The sequence below is a fragment of the Triturus cristatus genome, chromosome 6, assembly GCF_964204655.1.
Source record: "Triturus cristatus chromosome 6, aTriCri1.1, whole genome shotgun sequence".
Classification (NCBI taxonomy): Eukaryota; Metazoa; Chordata; class Amphibia; order Caudata; family Salamandridae; genus Triturus; species Triturus cristatus.
The window spans coordinates 1,771,995,878-1,772,017,978 of record NC_140589.1 but is presented as its reverse complement, the minus strand read 5'-3'; the positions used below and the strand labels follow the sequence as shown (position 1 = coordinate 1,772,017,978).

General features: G+C 42.8%; 1 protein-coding gene across 1 annotated transcript in view; it reads left to right on the top strand.

Moving 5' to 3' along the window:
• FZD3 (frizzled class receptor 3) overlaps positions 1-22,101 on the top strand; it is a 222,931-nt gene that overhangs the window by 116,958 nt on the left and 83,872 nt on the right. Inside the window, exon 3 of the mRNA XM_085613057.1 lies at positions 20,046-20,242. Coding sequence (XP_085469183.1) covers positions 20,046-20,242 — 197 coding nt within the window. The remainder of the gene's footprint in view (positions 1-20,045; positions 20,243-22,101) is intronic.

Sequence of the window (22,101 nt, the reverse complement as noted above, 5' to 3'; positions counted from 1 at the left end):
AATGCAGTGCTGCCATTAATAGTATATGATGCTGGGAGTTCGTCATCACGAACTCCACAGCACCATGATGGCTCCACTGAAGACTGAGAAGTTTGGTATCAAACTTCTCAGCACATTAAACCCACACTGATGCCAGTGTGGGATTTAATGTAAAATGCACGACAGAGGACAACTTAGAGTTGCCCCCTGAACCTAACGCACAATCCACGTCCTGCCTGAGAGGCTGCCTAGGCTGCCACCCAGCAGACATGTTGCTGGACCCACTCTCCTGGTCCTGCAACAATGCACATCCTGGGCGAGGTGCTAGGTCTCCTCCCCCAGGATGGGCAGGGGAAGCTTCAAAGGCCTGCCGCCTTTGTGAGCTTCCCCAGGCCACTTGCTGTACTCAGCAACTGACCCCCACCAGTTCTAACCCCCACTCTGGCGGGAAGACTGGCGGGAAAGCCCAAGTGAGGAAAGGGGGTGTGCCAGCCTCTGCCAACCCCACCCCACAGGTGGGGGAGGCGAGGTGAAGCACAACTCTGGGCTTTCGCCATCTTGAGGATGGGGAGCCCTGCCCAGTCAGAACTGGGCTCCTGCCCCCCTCCCACTGGAGAGTGGCAGGATAGGTGGTGTACCCACCCCAGGGAAGGGACCCATTGGTCCCTGACCTCTACCTACCTGTAACGCCCCTAAATTTAGTATTTAGGGGCACCCTGAACCTTCCTTCCTCAGATCCCGAATCTGAAACAAGCAAGAAGAACAAGAAGAAAGAAGACTTGCTGTGCAGCTGCTAACAAGAGGACGACACCAACTGACTTGGCCCCAGCCCTACAGGCCTGTCGACCCTCAAACCTGCTCCTGCTAAAACCCGGCGTCTCCAGTGGTCAGCAACCTCAAACCCCAGAGGACCTGACTGCTTTGTGACTCTAAAAGACTAGGACTCCCACGAGCATTGGTTCTGCTCAAAGCAAGCAACAAACCCCTGGTGCCAGCCAGGAACCGCGACTCCTGCACACTCTGCACCTGCCGAGCCCGGCCTGTGCCTGAGTGGACAAAGAACATGAGGACTGTAACCCAGAATCCAGCACCCAAGGACCCTCCTCGACGCTCCTGAAAACGCCTGCAGTCTCAGAACCAGGGACCCCTCCAACCGCGACCAGCAGAGGGTAAGATTTCCCGATGCGAAAAGACACCCTGGCACCCTGCGGGCCCCTGTGCCCAGCTCCTGGGTGCCTACCTAACGAACAGCTTCCCAACTTACCTCTCGAAGTGGTGGTCGCAACTGAAGAATCTCCGTCCCCGAGCTTGCAGCTTTTGTTCATCTGGTAGCTTCTCCATTGAAATCCATTGAGCGCCCGACGGCTCAAAAGCACCCTGCACCCAGCTGCCCGAGTGCCCCTGGAAGTGCAACATCTATCCTATTCTACTTCCCAACTTGCCCTGTGTAAGTGACCAGGAGCCCAGCTCCCACAGCCGTGCGGCCTGCCTGCAGCAGCCACCAACCAAGGGCCCCCTGCCCGCCATAGGCTAACATTGGGCCCAACTCTCCCTGCACCCAGCTTCCCCAGTGCCGCTGAAGGTGTACCAACTGTACCTACCTGACCCAGGGAGACCCCCGAGTCTATGCCCAGAACCTTAACCCTGACAGTAGTATTTACCTGAAAGCCGATAACCTACATTTTCTCCATAGGGTAACATTGACTGGTTTCACTTGGAAATTCTTCTGTCGAGTTTTGAAAATTTTTAAAATATTCACAAAAAATCAGCCGATCAACGAAAACAAAATTACTCGCCTGCTATCAGGAGAGATCCCAGTGCTGGATCTTGGTGCCCAGCACTGACCCTGAAAAGTAATTACAACTGTAATTACCGCTAACTTGATTTTCCTCCATAGGATAACATTTTATTTATTTATTTTTGCCTGGTTTTTTCCAGAAATTGTTTCTAAGTGTTGATTTTTGAAACGTACAAATATTCCTTAAAAATCGCCTGTGTAACAAAAACGATTTCTTTCAACTGTTTACAGGAAGTGCACCAGGGCTGAATCCAGGATCCAGCCCTGAGTAAGAAAATCATACGCAAAGTAACTGAAATTGCATTTACTTAAACTCCCATTGAGCTCAATGTTATAATTGTGTTTGAATTGTGTTGCCTATTGCAACAACTGTAACTATTGCATTTAAGAGTCTATTGCTTATTGAAAGTATACAACTACAGCATTTTATTCTGAGAAAGTATTTTGATACCTATTGTTGGTTCTAAAATAAACCTACTATATATTTTTATATACAAAACAGTTGGCCTAGAGTTCAGTTCTTGAGTGTGTAAGACCATTTGCTGACTGATTGTACAACAAATGCTTGACATGGTCTTCTGATACTGCCTTACTGCTCGACCAAACTACCACTTTAGAGAGTAGGGTTATATCTAACTTTAGCCTCTGCCAAACCTCTGGGGACTGTGGACTCTGTGCACACTGAACCTTACTTTGGTGCAGTATATACAGAGCCACTTTCTTACTGCGGGGGTGAAGAATTTGGGGATTGGGTAGATGGTTGAGGGAAGGGGAACATGATTGGAGGTCTCAGAAATAATTTGTTGCATTTTTTCAAATTCTGTCACCTTAAACTTCATATGAAGAGATTTGTCCTAGTCTGATGAGAACAGAAAGGCCAACAAAGTATGCAACATAGTTTCAGAGCTGGTGAGGCAATCAAAAGACTGCGCTTTGTGCTCTGTAGCCCTGCTTAGTTCCAAGGCAATTAGCTCAGACTATGTGTGTAGATTTTTATTTTTAATTGGGCAGCATGAAATATGTACCATTCTTCATGTAGTTTGATGCAGACTCAAAAAGGACTGTGACCCGTAACACTGGTGACAGCGTTTTTGTCTGGCATGATTTACCCAGCTTCTGAAGGCACACTATCAGCCCTTTGAGGGGAAACAATAATGTGTTGAATATGGATTTAACCATAGTAATTAGCCATATTTCATGTCAGTATTGAAATAGAAGATTCGCATCTCTCGACAACAATCGATTCTTAGTCCTTCCTGTCCAAATCAGTACCATTTTTCATGGCATTATTTCGTTCTTCACAATTGTGTCTTTTGTGTGTTGCGTCGTGTGGTGTGCTGCGCCTTACGGGCTCATAGAAGCTCCTTCCTGAATATAGAGTTTAGTGGCAGTCCCGGTTTCCTGTTATCCCTCTTCCTTCAGTTTGCCTCTTTCTAAAGTATCCTGCCATGCGGGCATCCTCAGGGGGTGATGTGCAACTTATTTTCTTGACTTTTTGTACTAACGTGGTTGAGTTGCAGTCCATGGATGAGTTGAGACCGCCTGCTAGTAAACGAAGGGCCTGGAGATAATGTTTTCATTAATGTGGTTTAAATGTCCTAAGTCCGTTTCCAGATACTTTTATCAACCCCTATTCACAAGGATGAAAAGGGATGGGTATGTTGCTTTAACCTGTAAGGTGTACCGCTTTCTATTTTGGCTGAGCTCTATTTTGTTGGTAATCTGTGATAATCTGGAAGACAATGAAGCAGGTCCCTTGCCACTACTAGTGGTAGGCACATTGTCCTGTGGTGCATGTAACCTAGGTTGTTTGTTATGTTGTGATAACATAACAGATTGTAATGTTTCCAGCCTTGTTATACTAGACTAATCCATTCAGCAGTCCTCCTGAAGAGTTTTAAGTAGATCAATACCCCAGCCTGTGTCAATATATGCAAATCTCACGGGCAGCATTGCTTGCAGGGATGTTTGCCTCTGTACTCCGTCCATCCCGGAGCCAGAGAAAGCTCCCAGGTTCAACACGGTACTCTTGCCCTTCTTGGGCTTGTGTAGTCCTGGCATCCAACCAGTGCTGGAATTGGATAAAAAAAAATTCCAGGAACCCATAAAGTTGGGGTCAGGATGTGGGAACGAAAAGGGGTTGAAGTCACGAAAATCAGAGTTTACCAATCACTTTATACATTTATTTAGAAAGAAAAAAAAATCAGCATTAAAGAAATGACCAACCAAGACATACACGGCAACAATTCTGCTCTAGTTTACTTAATTGGTCATAAACTGGCTGCATTTTAAATCTCTTATGGGATTTAGGAAACTTCTGCAGGGATCTTTGTGTCTCCAGCTATTTTCAGGGGATGGTAAAAATAATAATGGTAAAACAACTCTGATGGTTAATGTACTTGCTGAAGTGATCTGTGTTTTGCCTAGCCACAAATTTGACTAATCCTAAAGTTAAACAGAGGGTTAATGTGCCTGCTGCAAGCACATTGTGTAACATGTAGATCACATGTGTTTGTATTTTACATAGATGGGCCAGTGGGTACTGCTTTTGCCGCAGAGATCCTTTTGTTACTTAGGTTCATATGTTGCAGTCCTCCTGATATTGTACAATAAGATATGAACCAGCATCAAGGAGTAGCTGCAAACTGCAAGGCCTGGATTTCGAACCTTATTTTTTTTTCTATAAGTCGGCATTCTAAGGTTTCTAAAAAAGGGTTCCTATGGGGAATAATAAAGTCTTATTAGTGCAGACAACTCAAACCACGGCATTATGTTTTAAATCCTGACACTTGCGTTTCTCCTGATCATACACTTTTAAAATATAATGCCTACTAGCAAGGACGCTATGTGCCTCCTACACCTTGTAACCATCATTGTCTTTTGTAACATTTTTTGTACATTGCTTTTCGCACCTGTAGTATTTATTGTGTCTTTATAACTAGTGTGTCTGTGATGTAAAGTGCTCTGGCACCTTACCCTGGGATGAGTAACGGTATAAAAGAATTAAATTAAAAAAAATAGTAAGTGGTATTTAAACCATCATTTGTGTAATTAGATTCCTCGTAAAGTCAGATACATCTGACAATATTACAGTGCATGCATATATATCTCTTACGTACCAGGGTGGAACAAACCCAAAAGTCTGCCGCCAAATCAAAGTTTCTTTTAAGTACTTAAGAAGTTGTGAAATACTATGTTCCTTTGTTTCACTTCGTTGCATTGGCATCTAGGTGTTGGGCTAGATTAAAAGATAGCTCCCAGCCAGGATTATACGGAACATAAGAATGTCTGATGGCCCTTTTACACCAGGCCTTTGTTTTGGGCCCAGCTGGAAGTGAAAATAAGAAACCTCTTCCCGTCTGCAAGTTGCTGCAAAGCAGACGGCCAAGCTGAACATGTCCTGGAGTCCGCAGATTACACCGGGACACATTCAGCAGATCTCACCAGGGCCATCTTGGATCTAGCTCAATATTTGCTGCCGGATCCAGTATCTGGCTGGATCCCCCTCATTTCCTGCACTGCATCCAACAGATCCCAAGATGTAGCGTGACAAGATCTTGAAAACCAAACTAGAGTATTCCGCAGCCGTAGACGCAGAAGTTCAATTTTGCACCTACCGACGGGAGCTGAAGGACTGAATTGACCGTTTTAACCAACATAGAAAACCCTCAACAATGAGGCACTACTGGAAATTAAATGCAACATTTACACACCGTGCCAGCGGGGTTAATTAAATTTCTTTCAGATAGGGACTGCCAACTACTTCTACATTTCAACACATGAAAACAAGCCTCCTTCTGTGTTCAGTTTACCCTCTCTAAAAACTGAAATCTGCTATATTTACTGTAGTTTACTGGGACAGGCGGTCTAACCATAAACCTTCTGGCTATAAGGAGAAATCTTATCACTATACCAAGATGTTGAGGCTTCATTGTCGAACATTTCCATATTACACAGCGGTGTCTCCTTGCTACGGGGCAATAGTGAGGATTTCCTTTCCCTGCCTTCTAATGACCTTCTGTCCCGGTTCCTTCCTCTTGTGGACCAGGTAAACTAACACGCCCAAATATTCTTATTTGAGTAAGGCTTGGACACTTAGAATTTGCCCCAACCACCTCACAAAAAAAAACGTGGCCTCTGCCTTTGGGGAAGTAAAAGATTGTAATTCACACAAGTTCTGCAAACAAGGTTGTCTTTGCTATATTAGTTGAAAGACTGCTACCTTTCTAGTCTTATCAGCAAGGTAACGGTGTTCAGACATTGCTACTACCCGCAGAACCTGCAGAATGCTATTTCGCATCTTTTTTGCCAGGTTTGTGGTAGCAAACCTCAAATGAATGTTAAACTCTTCAGAAGCTAAACTCCATAAATTTGGTTCTGTAGACCTCTACTTCAGTTCATCCTTTCCTCCTCTTTCTTTTCTCTCGAGGCTTTAATCTCTAGACTGTCTTGAGTCCTTACCACTTCTAGCCTGAAGTCTTAAAAAAACGACAGCTCTTATAGCTTCCACATCTGAAGTATTGAACTTTTAGAGTCTGTGTGGGCACGGCCCAGTAGATTCTGGTTCAGACCGTGGGTTCTCAATACAGGAGTCTTTTATTAACATTTTCTGGCGCTGCAAGTCCATAATAGCTGAATGTGCACTTGGTAAATAACTTTGATGTAACAGATCAGGTTGTGAAGGCTCCCTCCTCCTGTGTTTAGTAAACACAGTGCCACTTCTGTGCCTCCACGGATGACTATGACCATAAAGATTTCTTAACTACATTACAGGATGGTATTTGGGTCTTCGCTGGTGTCATAGATTATCTTGTGGGAGAGGTGGCTGCTAATAAAGCTTTTCTGTTGTTTATGTGACTTGCACCTTGTGCCAATTGAGGCACATCAAAACCCGCAGGTCGTGCATCATCCGGTGCCTACATGGACAGTAATGCATACACCAAAAGCTGCAAGAAATGTTGATGGGCAGACTTAGCCAACGGAAAGTAGATTTGCACTCTACACAAAAGTCATACACGTGTCTCCCATCGCTCTGCCTTTCTCCCTCTCCACACATCTTTATTCTATTTGATTAAATGATATATTTTGCAACGCGGGACTTCTCAGGGCTTTCAGGCTGTAGGTTTTGAGTTTGAGTCTTAGCTTTGGTGGCCAATTCGTTCCTCACTCAAACAATTGTTTGCCCACTGAAGAGCTTTACCAAGTAGAGTCTCTTAATCTCTCGGTTTGGTCGTTAAAAAATGTTTAGGTATGCTTTGTCCCTCTGATAATCCTTTTACATGAACCCTGTCGAAAGTGCTGAGAGAGGACATTAAAAGCCTTTTCAAAAGCAAATCTATATCCAAACCCAATGAACCCGCCAGGAGGACGCTGCCGTGATGTGATTAAACAACTAGAGGATCTTTTAATCAGTCGCCGCTTGTGTGGTGTAGCATAGGATCAGAGGTGGGTGTGGTAGTGGTGTTACGCTTTGTTTTGTGTAATGCGTTAACAAGCTTTGTGTATGGAGCCTTCGATTATCTGTTCACAATTTATGAAAGAAAAAAGTGAAACTAGAGCTGCGTTTGTTTTCAATGAAATCCTGAATTGTTGGTCTTCTGCAGTGACTACAGTGCGCTAATCCCACTTAATCGCTGTAGGATTATAGCAGTGCCTTGAAGACGCCGTCTTTGTGCGTTCTTGTGCGTCACTCGCAGACCATCGAATGGTATGTCTGCTCAGAAGATGTCTTTGGCACATACCCTCGCCCCCTCAGCAATAACACATGTCTTTGTGAACACAGGGCATGTAGCCATCCCAAGTGTGTTCACTGTATATCATTGAATGGTATGTCTGCCCCAGATGATATGCAAAACATATACACTTGCCCAGGTATCCATCGCATGATTCTTTTTGAGCACAGTGCATGTACTCACCACCAGTGTTTCACCCGCAATCCATTGAATGGTATGCCTCGGAAGATGTTTCTGAAACACACACTTGCCCAATCGGCTATCAAATGGGTCTTTGTGAACGCCATGTGTATACTTGCTACCGGTGTCACTCACGATTCTTCAACCAATATCTCGGTCCCGGAAGATGTTTTTTACATACACCCATCACACGAGTCTTTGTAAGCACTGTAAATATACTTGGAACTGGTTTTTCCCTGTAGTCCAATGAATGGTATGCCTTGGAACATGTTTTTAAAATATACCCAAAGGTGATGGATGGAACGCTTGGATTAATCTCAGCCACTGGTAATTACTCGGGCCGCATCCCAGTCCATCATTATTTTTCACTCCATGCCACTTCAGTTTGGACCCAGCCATGTGCAAATCAGTCTTGACCCTGCTCCAATGGGAGCAGTTCAGACCGAACTGCCAGGCGAGGTTCCTTGAACTGGAAAATAAGCAATCCAGGACTGGTTTTGCCATAGTGAGGGCTCATCAGCCAGGTATAGCTTGGTTTCCGTGGCACAGAACGAGACCCATGTGGACATTAGAAGAATGTGAAATAAAAACTGACTGCTAATTGGGTATGACTGTATAAAGGTATTTCTATGCACCTCCGGGCCTCACGCTTGTATATGTGTCACCATAAGAAATTTAAACTAGAGTTGATCTTTGCACAATGCTGAGGAAGCACACTTGATGTTGAGTTGTAATGCAATAGATGAAAAGCACATTTCACAACTCTAGAATGAGTGCGCGGCATAGGCAAGGAGGTATAAAAATAAAATGTAATATTGTAGAAATGGGAACGATTTTGAACTTCAGCATTCAATCTTCTTGCTGTTTGCATGCGTTCAGTCTCTTACCTTTTGATTCAAAATTGTGGCTGTTCTCAATTTACATTTCAAGTTTTCAACCGTGATTCAGGGAAAACTTTGCTCATTATCAGTATGTTTTAAACTCTGAGAAGGAAATGGGTTGCATACCTGAACTTTTATTATGCAGGCAGGAGGGTAAACACAGTGAGATACATTCCGATTTAAATCCTGTGCATTGTTGAAGATGTCTCAGGAATTTGTTTCCATTCCAGGTTTTGACAGCATTTGTCCAGTCATTCTGAGATTGAAAGTGAAGATGCTCCAGGGTGTGAGCAACCGCTCGCCACACAGTAAAATAGGCTTTGGGTGTACAAGGAGACTGTAGAATATTAGGATTCTACGCAGAAACAAAAATACAAATGAGTTGAGGAATAATAAAATATAAAACACTCCAATACTGCAAGGAAGCATAAAAGGACGAAGAGGAAATTTGGAGAAATTACAGTATTCTTTGTATTAGTCAGACTCCATCATCTGGTAAGCCCCACAACACTGTAGCTGTTCTGCTTCTGTGGTACAACATTCCTAGTAACCCGCAACATTTTGGAACTCTTCCTGCATTCACAAAGAACAGCATGGTGGCGAACCATACATTTTTAAGGATTAAAAGAAAAGCCGGTCTTTAACAGTGAAGTTCTGTCTTTGAAAAAAGTTATGGTTCCTTTTATTAGGTCTCGCCTGGCGTAAGACTGCGCAGTCTCGCTGGCGAGATTTAATGTGTTGGTTAGATTTCTCTAGTGGGCTTTAAGCCCCGCCCCTCCTTTCCATTGGCTGGCGTCACCGTTTATGCTAAACTGTGGCCAGCCATTGGAAAGGAGTGTCTCGTGACGTACACTTTTCGCTTTTAGAGCCGTCCCAGTTGGACTGGCTGCCCCGACTTACTGCTGGCGTGAAAGGTTTTCTTATCTTTATGGGGCCAAACACACCAGTCATGCGAGTCAGTCCAACTGGGACGGCTCGCGAGCCAGTCCAACTGGGACGGCTCTAAAAGAGACAAGGGTTCCAACTGTCCTTTTATTGTATGTATACCCCTCGAAAGTTAACGTGGTCTTCATATCAGGTACGTATCCGATATCAACCGAGCAAACTTATAAAAAAAATATTCAGGTAAACAACCAACTACACCCTTTTCCAGGAAAAGTTGAAGTGCTTTTCCTCGATTGGCCTGCCTTGCCTGACGAAAACTCCTTTGAATGGTTGCTGACCTTCAGCCAATCTCAAAGGTGAGGGATAATTTCAAAGAGCCTAACAGTGAAAACGGACCGAGGCCTAGCACGACCACCCGCCATCTTTGTAAATAAAACCGAGCCCTTGGGTTGAATGAAAAATTATTCAACTTTCAATAGAGCGCGATACTGAACGCCCATATTGAGCGCATCTGAGCCGTCAACCATTATATCAAGAAAACTTATCTTTACATGTCTAGTATATATGAATAATTAGCAATCCTAACATTGCACTGTTTTTCCTTAATAATAACTCTTAAGACAGAAATAAAGATTTTCTCACCAACGAATATTTTAATTTCTGCGAAAAATAATGGGTGTTCGATGCTATACATTTTGCCTAAACTCATGCAATTGGGCTCTAGTTTTGCTGTCCGTCTTCTATGTTTCGGTAATGATCACCCGGCAAATGATTCCCAGAATGCACTGGGCGTATTTTATGTGAATAAAACCGCTAGAAATTGGTGTGGCCGACGCCGTGTGCAGAGCGGTGAGATGTCATGAGTTGAAGTGCTTTTCCTCGATTGGCCTGCCTTGCCTGACAAACTCCTTTGAATGGTTGCTGAGCTTCAGCCAATCTCAGAGGTGAGGGATAATTTCAAAGAGACGGACCGAGGCCTAGCACGACCAGCCGCCATCTTTGTAAATAAAACCGAGCCCTTGGGTTCAACGAAAAATTGTTCAACTTTCAATAGAGTGCGATACCGAACGCCCATATTGAGCGCATCTGAGCCGTCAACCATTATATCAAGAAAACTTATCTTTACATGTCTAGTATATATGAATAATTAGCAATCATAACATAGCACTGTTTTTCCTTAATAATAACTCTTAAGACCGAAATAAAGGTTTTCTCACCAAAGAATATTTTAATTTCTGCGAAAAATAATGGGTGTTCGATGCTATACGTTTTGCCTAAACTCATGCAATTGGGCTCTAGTTTTGCTGTCCGTCTTCTATGTTTCGGTAATGATCACCCGGCAAATGATTCCCAGAATGCACTGGGCGTATTTTATGTGAATAAAACTGCTAGAAATTGGTGTGGCCGACGCCATGTGCAGAGCTGTGAGATGTCGTGGCCGTGTATTTGTGACCTAAGTATAGGAATGTTCTGGCTCTCAAGACAAACCGTGATTGCGTGGCGTATTTTTAGAGGAGAGTATGACGGAGGGATGTCACACTCATCTAAGTAGTGCTTTCCTAGGTTAGTAGAGGCATCTGGGCACTCTGATCTGCAAATGGCACTGAGGTAGTGTCTGTGTTCTCATTTTAATTAGGGTCTGAGGTTTAAGCAAACCTACCCCTGATTCTTTGAAGAGCTCATTATAACCAATGCCCCCTTCCACACCATCCAAAGCATGCGCGCGCACAAACACACACACACACACACACACACACACACACACACACACACACACACACACACACACACACACACACACACACACGAAGAATCGAAAAGGACAGGTTGCAATGTTTGAAGAATTTGTTGAGGGGTCTGAACGAAATACTGCAGAGAAACTTTCCACATAATAAAACTACGCTTTTAAACTTTCCGGGGGGATGCAAGCAGTGTTCACTTGTTCATTTCTGAAGGAGCAGCCTCACATACATGGATTCATGCATGGGTCCCCAGGCATGGCTGCTGCAACCCCTGCTTGGCCCTTGCAACCCCTGGTGATGCCTTTGGGACATCTGGCCTCAGAGATCATACAGCCAGCCCCAGGGCTTTCAGTGGGATGAAAAAACTGGGGGATCGCTTTAAGGGGTGTGGACAATGTAATTAAGGGTGTGGCTTAAAAACACACAAACTAAAAATCTGTGCTTAGTATAGTGTGCCACCCGACTTGTATTTTGCTGCTTCTATCATTGCATCCAGATATATGATACAACAAGTAACATCATACCTACAAGTCAGGATTATTTGCTTTGTCAATAGTTGTTAGTTGTATAAGATAAATAAGCAGCAACTTTGGCTTGTATATAATATTGAAAAGGCTTCCACTTAAAGCCCTGGTGACACCAGGACAATGTTGCTGCTCCTGAGTTTCAAAAGGAGAAGGGGAATCCAGAGAGAAAATTATGCTCTTTAAAGGTTTTCCCTTCCCCTACAACTCTCACCTGGCATGTCGTCATGCCGTAACTTCTCCACTAATTCACTGTCACTGCAGTCCGGAAAAAAATGGACCGCCTGTGCCAGGGCACAAAACAGAGCCCGATAGAGACCTGTTTCGAGGCACTCTTTAAACAAGCATTAAAAATGCAATAGGTCTCGCCTTTCATTAAGTTAAAGCCATTTGCTTTGCTATACAATACCATTAGCAAAGCAAATGGCTTTAACTTAATTAAAGGCGAGTCCTATTGCATTTTCAATGCTTGTTTCACATCCTCCCAATCAACTGTCCCCTCCCACTTTCATATCAAATCTTTAATATTTGATGCGTTATCACTCATAACCTATCCTTTCCTATCCTAGAGGAGAACCCCCCCTATGAATCTACTGGTTGTCATGATATAATAGCTATATTTTATAGATCAGAAATCTATTCAGGGTAAAAATGCGCCGATTTATAAATGTATGACAAAAGCTCATCTCCCAATGACAGCATATTTTCTGTACTTTCATAGATTTATTTTGGTAATTCTTTTTGGCTTGATGTCCTTGTAGACCATCAAGCTAATTGTGTCTTAATGGAACAGAACAGCGATGGACGTCTTTGCGCATGCATACAATGCTTTGCTTGTGTCTCCTAGTGTTTAGGGGGGGAGTAATGGATACTGTGCTAGAGTGTCACCAAGGAGGAAAATGGCTTTAGCCCTTGGTGACTAGTGGAAACAAGATTGGATTAAATGAGTACCGCCCAGCAGGAGTTTTGAGACCTGCCTATAGGTGAAAGGAAAGATGGCTCCACTCCCTGTTTAAGAAGGTGTTACTGGTTAGGGTGCAGACTAGGTGGAATGTGCCTTAAGTTAGGTGTGCTGAAAGTGCCACATTATATAGACGACAAATGATGGAACAAAAAACAGAGAATCTTGCGTGTGCAGCTCAGGGGCTGATACAGGACGGCAAAGGCATGGGGGGCTAGTGAAAGAACAGAGTCCAGAAAACTGAAGCCTGACCCATGTGCTCATGCTCTGACCGCCAAGTGTACAGGAGCTGAGCAAAAGAGCTAAAAGGCGAGAGAGAGAGCCTGGACACTAACAGACTACTGCAGAGGATCAAATAGCTGAATCCAGTGGAAAGTAAATTCGCCCTTGGCAAACATTTTCCTTTGCATTCTGAAACTTTCTTATTCTTTTTTAATTCAGTTCAGAATTTCTGGAGTGAAAAGTATTTGAAAAATAAACCGCACCATTTTCTAAAGGCTGAAAATATTGAATTCTGTGTATAATTTGGATATCATTAGATATGCGTTTTCTTTTCTCTCCAGTATTTTTTTTCTTTTACATTATTTTTAAAATATCCTTTAAGACCTCGACAAAGCCGACAGCTCAGCACTCACATTTTAAAGGCTATTGGCTTTGCCAATGCTTGTATATCTGAAAGTCTATTTAGCTCAAGGTGTCTGAATGAAATCTAGTGGGCAGCTCAGTTCGTGTGGAGAAGCAAGATGTTTAATAACCAGTTGCTTTTCTAAAATATACTTTTAAATACAGTACTTCAGCTTTTTTAAGTATTGAAAATATGTTGCTGATATCCAACGTGGAACACTCCATTTACCCACCTTGGAAGGCTGAAAGTCGGAGTGTGCCTTGGTAAGATTTTAGTTCTTCGAGGTCTCTACTAACTCTGGAATAAGGACATTTGGCGTGTTTTTCTTTGAAAAGCAGTTGTCATGTAGCCCCTCCCGAGCTCCGGTGAATAATCCTGGGCGGCGACTTTGCCGTTTGATCGCTCGCCCCTTTCTTTGGACCCGAGTGGTCGGTGTAGGGCGAAGCATAATAGCCCGCGCGCTCTGTCATTTAGTCACGCATAGCTGTCTGCAAGTCAGGGGTAATTATGGCCGCCATTAGCTCGCAGCCGGAGACAGGGCAACTCAAATATTACGATTTATGGCCTTCGAGAGGTGCCCAGTAACGAGGGTTGTTCCGGTGGGTCTCTCTGAAGCATGAAAGTTTGTGCTTCAAGTAGTAAACACATTTTCTTTTTAACTGCAGGGCGGAAAAAGTGTGCGACATTAAAAAGGGTGCTTTTTGTTTGCAGAAACCACATTCCTGGTCTCAGACGAGGATAGGAGCGTGATAGGTTTAAGGTGTGCTTATAGTGCTAACAAAGAACATGTATCTTTTGCTCTCTAAAGACTCTTATAACTCACTACTTTGCAGCCTATGTCGTAGCTCCTAGAAGTAATAGTGATGAACACTTGTGCATTCCATTGGTAAGCCGGTGATTCACCGTGAACAGTATTGATGACACAAACTGGTCTTTCGTTAACCAGGACTGAGACAGTTCAGTAGTTGTGTTTGACTTCATTCCAAGTCATTGGCCGTGAATGCTGGTTTTAAAATGTCTTTATTGACTGAACTTACTCCCCAGAAGTGGAAACACAAGCCTGTTTCGATGTCGCTTGGTGAATTGGTTGCTAGCTCAGTTTTTCCTCCCACCTTGCCCAAGTCTCCATAGACCAGAGTGAAGCAGCGTGGTGGTAGAATGTTGGTCCACCGCCGCCCCAACGTCATCCAGCCTCCCTCTGGTGTCCACAGACCCGAGAGAGACAGGGGAATGTGTCTGGTGCTTCATACTTTCCCACCACCATTTCCTTCTCAGCCACCTGTCTGTGCACAGTTGTGACTGGCAGGATTGCTCCCCTTTCTGTCCACAGGTGCGACACAGCCGCAGTCATTATAGTGCTTGCTCTCTATCCTCTCATGGAGAGCGGAGAGCACCCCCCCCCCCCCCACACTGTGGGCTGGGTGCAAATGGAAGGTCCTAAGCATGGGAGGGGAGCGCCGGTGGGAGCTTTTTTTTCTTCTTCTTTCAAATGGGGCAGAACGCCAAGTATTGTAGTTTGGGGGGAGGGGGGGGGTAACGTTTTTAGGGGGCGGGAGGAGGAAAGGACATATCTTTGTACTTTTTTGGGGCCGTATGGCTAGTTTCTTTCCACTATAAACTCAGTTTTCCAGGACACGTTGGGCATGATTCCCGAAACTATGATCGCACTAAACTTCAGGTTTAGAATTTACAAAATGTACACTCCTAAATTGATTCATTGACATGTAAAATTAAACCGATATGTTGTAATTTTGCATAGGATTAAATCTCCTCTCCTGGGTGGGGAATGGGTTTTCGAGGGTGGGGATGCCATGCATAGTTGGTGAACACCTACAAAGCTGTGAGTTTGTGCATAAGCATTTGCACACGGTTGGATGTACACCATGCACATATTCCCACGTTTTAATGCTTCCGATTGGGAGTACTGCTGGGCAGCAGCAGCTGTCAAGGAATGCTCCTTAAATTGTTTAAAAACGTGAAAAAGGTATATTTATTCCAAATTTGGGTATAATTTAGGGAGATTTTTTTGTGCGACTCTCCCATGGTTTCCAGTTGTTTAGCTAATTTCTAAGCCAGTCTACCTACCACCTTCAGACTAATATGTAAATTAATGACCTTGCTTGGTCTCTTCTTTTATCAAAATGTATCAAATTAGACTAGGACCTATCCATCACTCTGTCATGTAGCCAAATAAAATCTTTTAATTATTCTCGAATTTTCTTCTCGTGTTAAAACCGTGCTTCAGCGGAGCCTGGGATTCTGCAGCCTCGATTCCAATCTTTCTATCACGCGCAATCCACTCATTGCCCAGCTACCGAAGTCTGAATTACAAACCCTCTGCTGCCCGCCTCCTCCCTCGGCTTCTGTGAGTGGGAATATAACTGCAATTCTCTAATCCCTCAGCCGCACATATGTGTGCAATGAATGATGAAACCAGACTGCCAGTGAGCCAGCCGTGACCCCCTTGCAACCTTTCATATAACCATGTTGGCCACATTGCTTTATCAGCCATGGCTTTTATGTGTTTTTTTTTTCTTTATTTCATTGTTTTAAGCTTTGCTAAACTTGTGAAATAAAATCTGGAGAGAAGCCTCTTAAAAAATATGTATACAGATGTTGTATGGCGATTTGTATATCCTCTTTATTTGTATTTCAATCTTTTTACATTTTAAGAGGTGACATATTTTTGAAAATTGCATGCGAGATAAAGTGTAGAATGTCCAGGGCCTTTCCTGTGCTGTTTAGGAGGATAAGAACTGAAAATGTTTGCAAATTATAAATCACAGCTTTAAGTTATGACGTGTCAAACTACCATTAAAAACGCAAATGAATAACCTGGAAATTGTAATAAACAAATCGCTATTCACATCTTTATTTGTTTTCAAACTCAAAGTGGTTCACTTAAAAATAAGACAAAAAAATGTAAAACGCAATAAGGCCGCAAAAAAGTATTGTTAAGTGCATTTGCACATGTAACCCACCCTTCCATGTAGTGGCAACCTGAGTGCAAATTGATGTAAGTTCATGAGTCCCTTAAAAATGTGAAAAGCTTTCATGCAAGTCACTTCAGATATTTGTATAAACAAGAAATTCCCATGCCGCCGGAGCAAACCTGAATGCATATTAATATAAAACCTTTAAAAATGTAACAACTTTTGTGCAAATTACTATTCAAAATAGAGTTAGTGAATGTATTAGAAGTAGGAGGCCGAGATCACGTTTCGGTTCCCCCGCTTTTATCCCTGTAGTAGTAATCCTGCATGCTCTTTGCCTCTGAAATAATTTTTTTAATTGTCATAGCACGCTGTCCTGAAGTAAGCATTCCTCCTGTGATCCCGGAGGGCTCAGCTCGCTGGGCCATATTGGTGCATCAGGGCTCTTTGCTTGAACGAGTTCTATTTTGCCTTTTTCTTGACATATATTTTACTTTAGGTGCCCCCAGGAAACAGTTCAATTGCACTCTTTTCTTCATACTAGCCAAAGAAGAATGCGTTGCAGTTTTTCCTCATAATATACCACATATTTCAGTGGAAACGTTCAGATTTTTGCCTTTATTTAAATGTTAATACAATCAAGTCCTTCGAGAAGGCGGTTTTTATGTTGACCCGCACAACGTGTTAAAGGTGCTTTATTAAGACTGAGCTCTGGAAACAAACCCTAGGTGCAGAAGGCATGGGCGAGGGGGAGGTTTGGGAAGCCATGTCACCTGGCTGGCCAGAGATGCCTCCACTGGGTCCCAAGCTTGTACAGTTGCAAGGAAAGGACAGTTAGAAGAGGCAATGTGCAACGGAGAACTCCTTCTGTGCTCTGTTTGCACCGTGTATAGTTCCATGCCTGCACAGAGGTGCTGTGGGCACTCATTGCCAAGATGCTCTTTTGCTTTCCATAATCTGTACCACAAATGGGGTTTTCTTGAAATAAAACTAACTTTCACTCGCACTCACTCTTTTTCTTTTCCTCTCGCTTCCTCCTTTGTCTCTCCCTTATCCCTTACTCTGTCCAGTGAGTAGGCAAGTCCCTTTTTGCTTTCAGGAGTAAAACCATAGTTGAAGTTTTTCAAGCTCAAGTGGTGTATACTTTTCTGCCGTAAGAGCACCATGTACATATTCAGGCCAAGTTGCATATTCAGGGTAATATGCAGATTCAGGCCGGTTAGTAAATTCAGACTAGTTGCGAACAGTTCGTCCATCATGTACCAGACACAGTTCTGTCTAACCAAAGGTTAGCATTAGCAGTACAGCTGAAGATGAAGTACTACAGTTTATTGATGAGAGAAGTTGTACCTTTACTTATCCAAGGTAAATGGTTCAGTCAGAATATTTCTATAGGTGTCCATCATATGGAGTCCGCCTTATTTATCAATACTTGTTTTAGGACCAGATTGCTACATCCTTCGGTGTTTGTAGCGGTTTGAGACACATTTTCTTCCGTTTTTTGTTAATTGATGTTTGCAAAGTACTGAGGCCGCAACTCATGACGGACACACAATTATATTTTAATTTCCAATGTTCCCTTAGAAAAGTCTCTTCTTGTGTTGTAGCTTTCGTACAACACCATGCCTCTATTTTGATTGCCTGTGGTTTTTGTTGTGTGATGGTGTGTGCTATTGCCCCAGGGCTTCATCCACCTCCACTCAGTTCCCATGCTAATGCCCTTTTGTTTTGACTTTATCAGCATGCAAATAATTAAAACATGTTGCTGTCCATCCTACAATCCAAGTGCACACGTAGGTTGTGAGATGCATGTATTGGAGACCGACAGGCCCATCGGGTTTCCCGTTATTCTTTCTTCTTCACTCTTGACCGAGATATGTGTAGTACTTCCCTGAGGCCTACAATACAATGACAAGTCCACAAATGGGTCTGCTTCTCGCCATCCAGACGCTTTTTGTGGCAAGATCAATTGCTGAAACTTGTTAGGTGATCAGCTTTCCGAATCCTGCTGCAGGGCTGGTGTAGGGTGTCTCAAAACAAGATGTATTCGTTACTACTGCTAGTAGATCTGAGTAGCGCCCCTACCACTTCGTTGACAAATGTTAGCACAGCACAAATGCACTGCCTACAGTATGAATGCACAAAAGACTAACCTTGCTGTGAATTGCAGGTCAACTGAAGGGACTTGCCAGGGCATTTAAATAGAAATTCATAGTGCGGCGCTAAGGAATGTTGCAGAGAAGATATAGAAAAGCTGGTCCATTTACGGCCTGAAGTTTCTGAAGCAATTCTTGATTCTACATGTGTGTTCCACTTCCCTTAATTTTTACTCCTGTGCTGCAGTATCAGACGATTTGTTAAAGTCTATGTAGATCAAGTCCGCTACACCCTGTGTCCACCCTACCTGTTCTCTCAAAGAACCAAAATCATGGATTTAAAAAAATCAGATTTAATGATCACGTATTTGATCCTATTTAACTTCCATCTTGCAGATGTTTTTACTGTCCTAGATATTAGAGTTCAGTTTACAGAGCATTCATTTTCAGGTTCACTTGTTTTAGCCATTTTGAATAAGGATACCTTGTCTGTCCGGCAGGCCTCTGCACTTAAGGCATATATCCCAGATGTAACGTGAGGACTACAAGAGATTGCGGATCTAGTCCAGACCTGTAGTTTAGTGAGGATTGCAAGATACAGCTGGCATTATCCACTTCCGTAGTTGTGAGGACTGCAGGATGTAGCTAACCCAGACCTGCAGTTCTTTATGGACTATAGGATATTGGAACACTGGCCTACATCCTTAGTTCTTTTAGATTTAAAGAAAAACAGAGAGATTCATTTTACAGTCTGCTTTACCCTTTATGAAGGGGCTCTTGCTTTAGATTTTATGTACTTTGGGATACTCTCCTTGTTTATCTTACTAGTGGTTTCTCATTTCCTTTTATTTTTTGCAAGAATCCTAGCTCAGCAAAATGCGTTTCTATGCTCGTTCATTTTTTTTGTTCTCTCTTGAAGTAAAAGTCCCTGTCATTTGCCACTTTACCACGCATCCTGTGAAATAACATTCAATATTGGTTAAAAGAATGGCGTGGAAAATGGTGAGTGACTGACACCAAGCCCGCTCCTTAAATGATGAGAGAGAGCAGGTAGGGATAATGCAGGATGTTGAAAGCTAGACCATGGTAGTGCAGGTAAGAGGTGAACCTAGCATTACCATTTGGCATTAAATGACCAGAAAAGCCCATGTTCGCTCATGTTCGGGCTCCTTTCCCCTCCTGCTAGCCCTCCAGCTCTTGCTATATCCTGCCCACTGTTAAGCAATCAGAAAGCAAGTGATTGTCCCTCCATCTAAAATAATCCCATTGATCAGTTTGCATTTTCTTGTAGCCTTGTTACAGTCAACAGTTTTTTGTTTGATGTGCACCAGCCTAGGTGGAAGGCTGAAGTTTACAGAGGAGATCAAAGCACACACGTGTGCACCTCCCTGTAAACAATTCACATTGGCCTTTGCACTCCACCATGGAGGTGGCAGAAGACGACCGCAAACATGAATGGCAGAACACGTGTTTCGTCATACACTAACCTCATAGTACTAAAAGCGGGACTCTCTGGTGTCACCACATGGTTTTGGCAATTCTATCAGACAATTATTATTAGCCTTTGTTAATATTTATGCCACAGATATTCAGTAATAACTGACTGCTTGATTATCAGATTAAAATTAATTTGCTTAGTGTTCGCCTTTGTGATTACGCCCACGTGTGTTACTGGATCTTGACCGCTCTCTGTGTGTTTTTTCTTCCAGCCTTTCCATCCCATGGTCAACCTGGAGTGCTCTAGAGATTTCCGTCCTTTCCTGTGCGCGTTGTACGCACCTGTGTGCATGGAATATGGCCGGGTCACCCTCCCTTGTCGCCGGCTATGCCAACGCGCCTTCAGCGAGTGCTACAAGCTGATGGAGATGTTTGGGGTCTCGTGGCCAGAGGAGATGGAATGCAGCCAGTAAGAAAGCTGATGTCTCAGCATCTTCTTTTACCTTTTTGGGCTTTATTACTGAGTACTGAAAAAAATTCAGATTTTTATACAAACAGGTACCTGAGGGTAAACCAGGAATCAGAGTTATGCGGTAATTACTGCTGAGGGTATTTACAGCACGTGAACTCTTCGTTGGACAAGTTTCACCAAGACAATCCTGGCAAATTTGTTTTCTATGAAAATGGCCAGGAAAAAAGTGAAAAATCAGTAATCGATGAGTAACCTCCGAGTTAGCGTGTTGTATCACACGCCAACATGGGGAACGTGGACTAGGAGGCAATTACTGCACCTGATAAACACGAAACCCTGTGGTATCGGTAGGGTTGAGTAATTATTAACCGCTACTCATAGTTTTAGGGTTAATGAGAACTAATTTGGTCATTTCTTTAGTTCACTTAGTTACCAGTGCTCATGCAGCTCAGACCGGTTTCACAATGCAAAATAAAGGTATTGCTTTTTTTTTTTTAGTGAGCAGTAAAGGTTCACTAGCCAACTTAAAACTGAAGGAATTGTCTAATAGTTAAACCTATAAATTGGTTTGTACAGTTTCAGATCATGTTGATGGCACCTTATCGTCGTTTTATAATATCTGTAAGAGGAGTACACACAACACATGTGGCATCTAGTTTAGAGTAATCTAAACTTCTAAAATACTGTCTGCTATTTTGTTTACTGTAAATCAAATGGCTGTTACTGATGAGACATTTGGAGAAGGACGATACCACACATTCCAGGACTGTTGGTGTTTTTAAAAATAACTTATGTCAGTAAACGGAGATGTACAATAGCTCAATAGCTAACGATCTGGGGCATCGTGGAAAGAAGAAAAAATCAGACCCAATACCAAAGTAGTTATTTTAATTATTTAGTCCAACAAAAGAACTTCAGCCAAATATTCATGTGGACTCTAGTGTACCTCTGGCCTAGAGACAGGGTTATTTGTCATGTAATAAAAAATAAATTAAAAAATATATATAGATCTAGGTATAGATATATAGATATCCATAAAAGCAGGAGGGCTTTGGGTCAACTCTCTTCACTTACTGGTCTGTTCATCTGTCATTCACATTTTACTTCTGCCCACCATAGAATACAACATAGGGCATTGCATCATCCCACTTTAACCATTGGCTGGCTTGCACTTTGAGTGACTGTATTTTCCTTGATGACATCTGCACGTCTGACTAAATGCAGTGCACTTCAATTCCAGAAGTGGTGCGCTAATGAGCTACTTTGCCATTGGTTTTTTTTTCATTCTTTATCCTTTTTAGGTCTAAGCCTACCAGACAGCACAACTGTCTGGTTTGCCAAAGACTTCTTGTGGACATTCTGAAAGCTTCTTTGGGAATGCATTCCACTCATTGTTTAGCATCGCCTTTGTGTTTTTTAATTCACAGTTTCCTGCTTTCTATTTGATGACTTTGTTTAGGCTGTCTATTTTAGGCTATAGTCCAGAGAAGAGATTAGCTCATTTACTGTAGTCTTCCACAAGCGCTTACTTTCTGTAAACAGGCCTTGAAATCGTGTTTTTATCTTGTCTCAATTGCTGTGCATTCAGAGACCGAGGTCAAATGTCAGGCTGTATCTTTGGAGGGAGCTTGGTGTTTACTTTTCTTTCTCTGACTTCAAAGTGAGAGAATTTATGCGACAATCTTGGTGTGAAAGAAAAGGCTTTTTTTTCTTTTAGCTTTCAACTCAGTTTAAATGTCTGTAAATAAACTGTGCAGGTATTTTAGAATATATCAGAATTAGGAAATGACAAGTGAAGCAAAATTATTTGTAATTCTGAAGTGTGTTGGAAACAATTTTTTTTAATAGGATCAAAC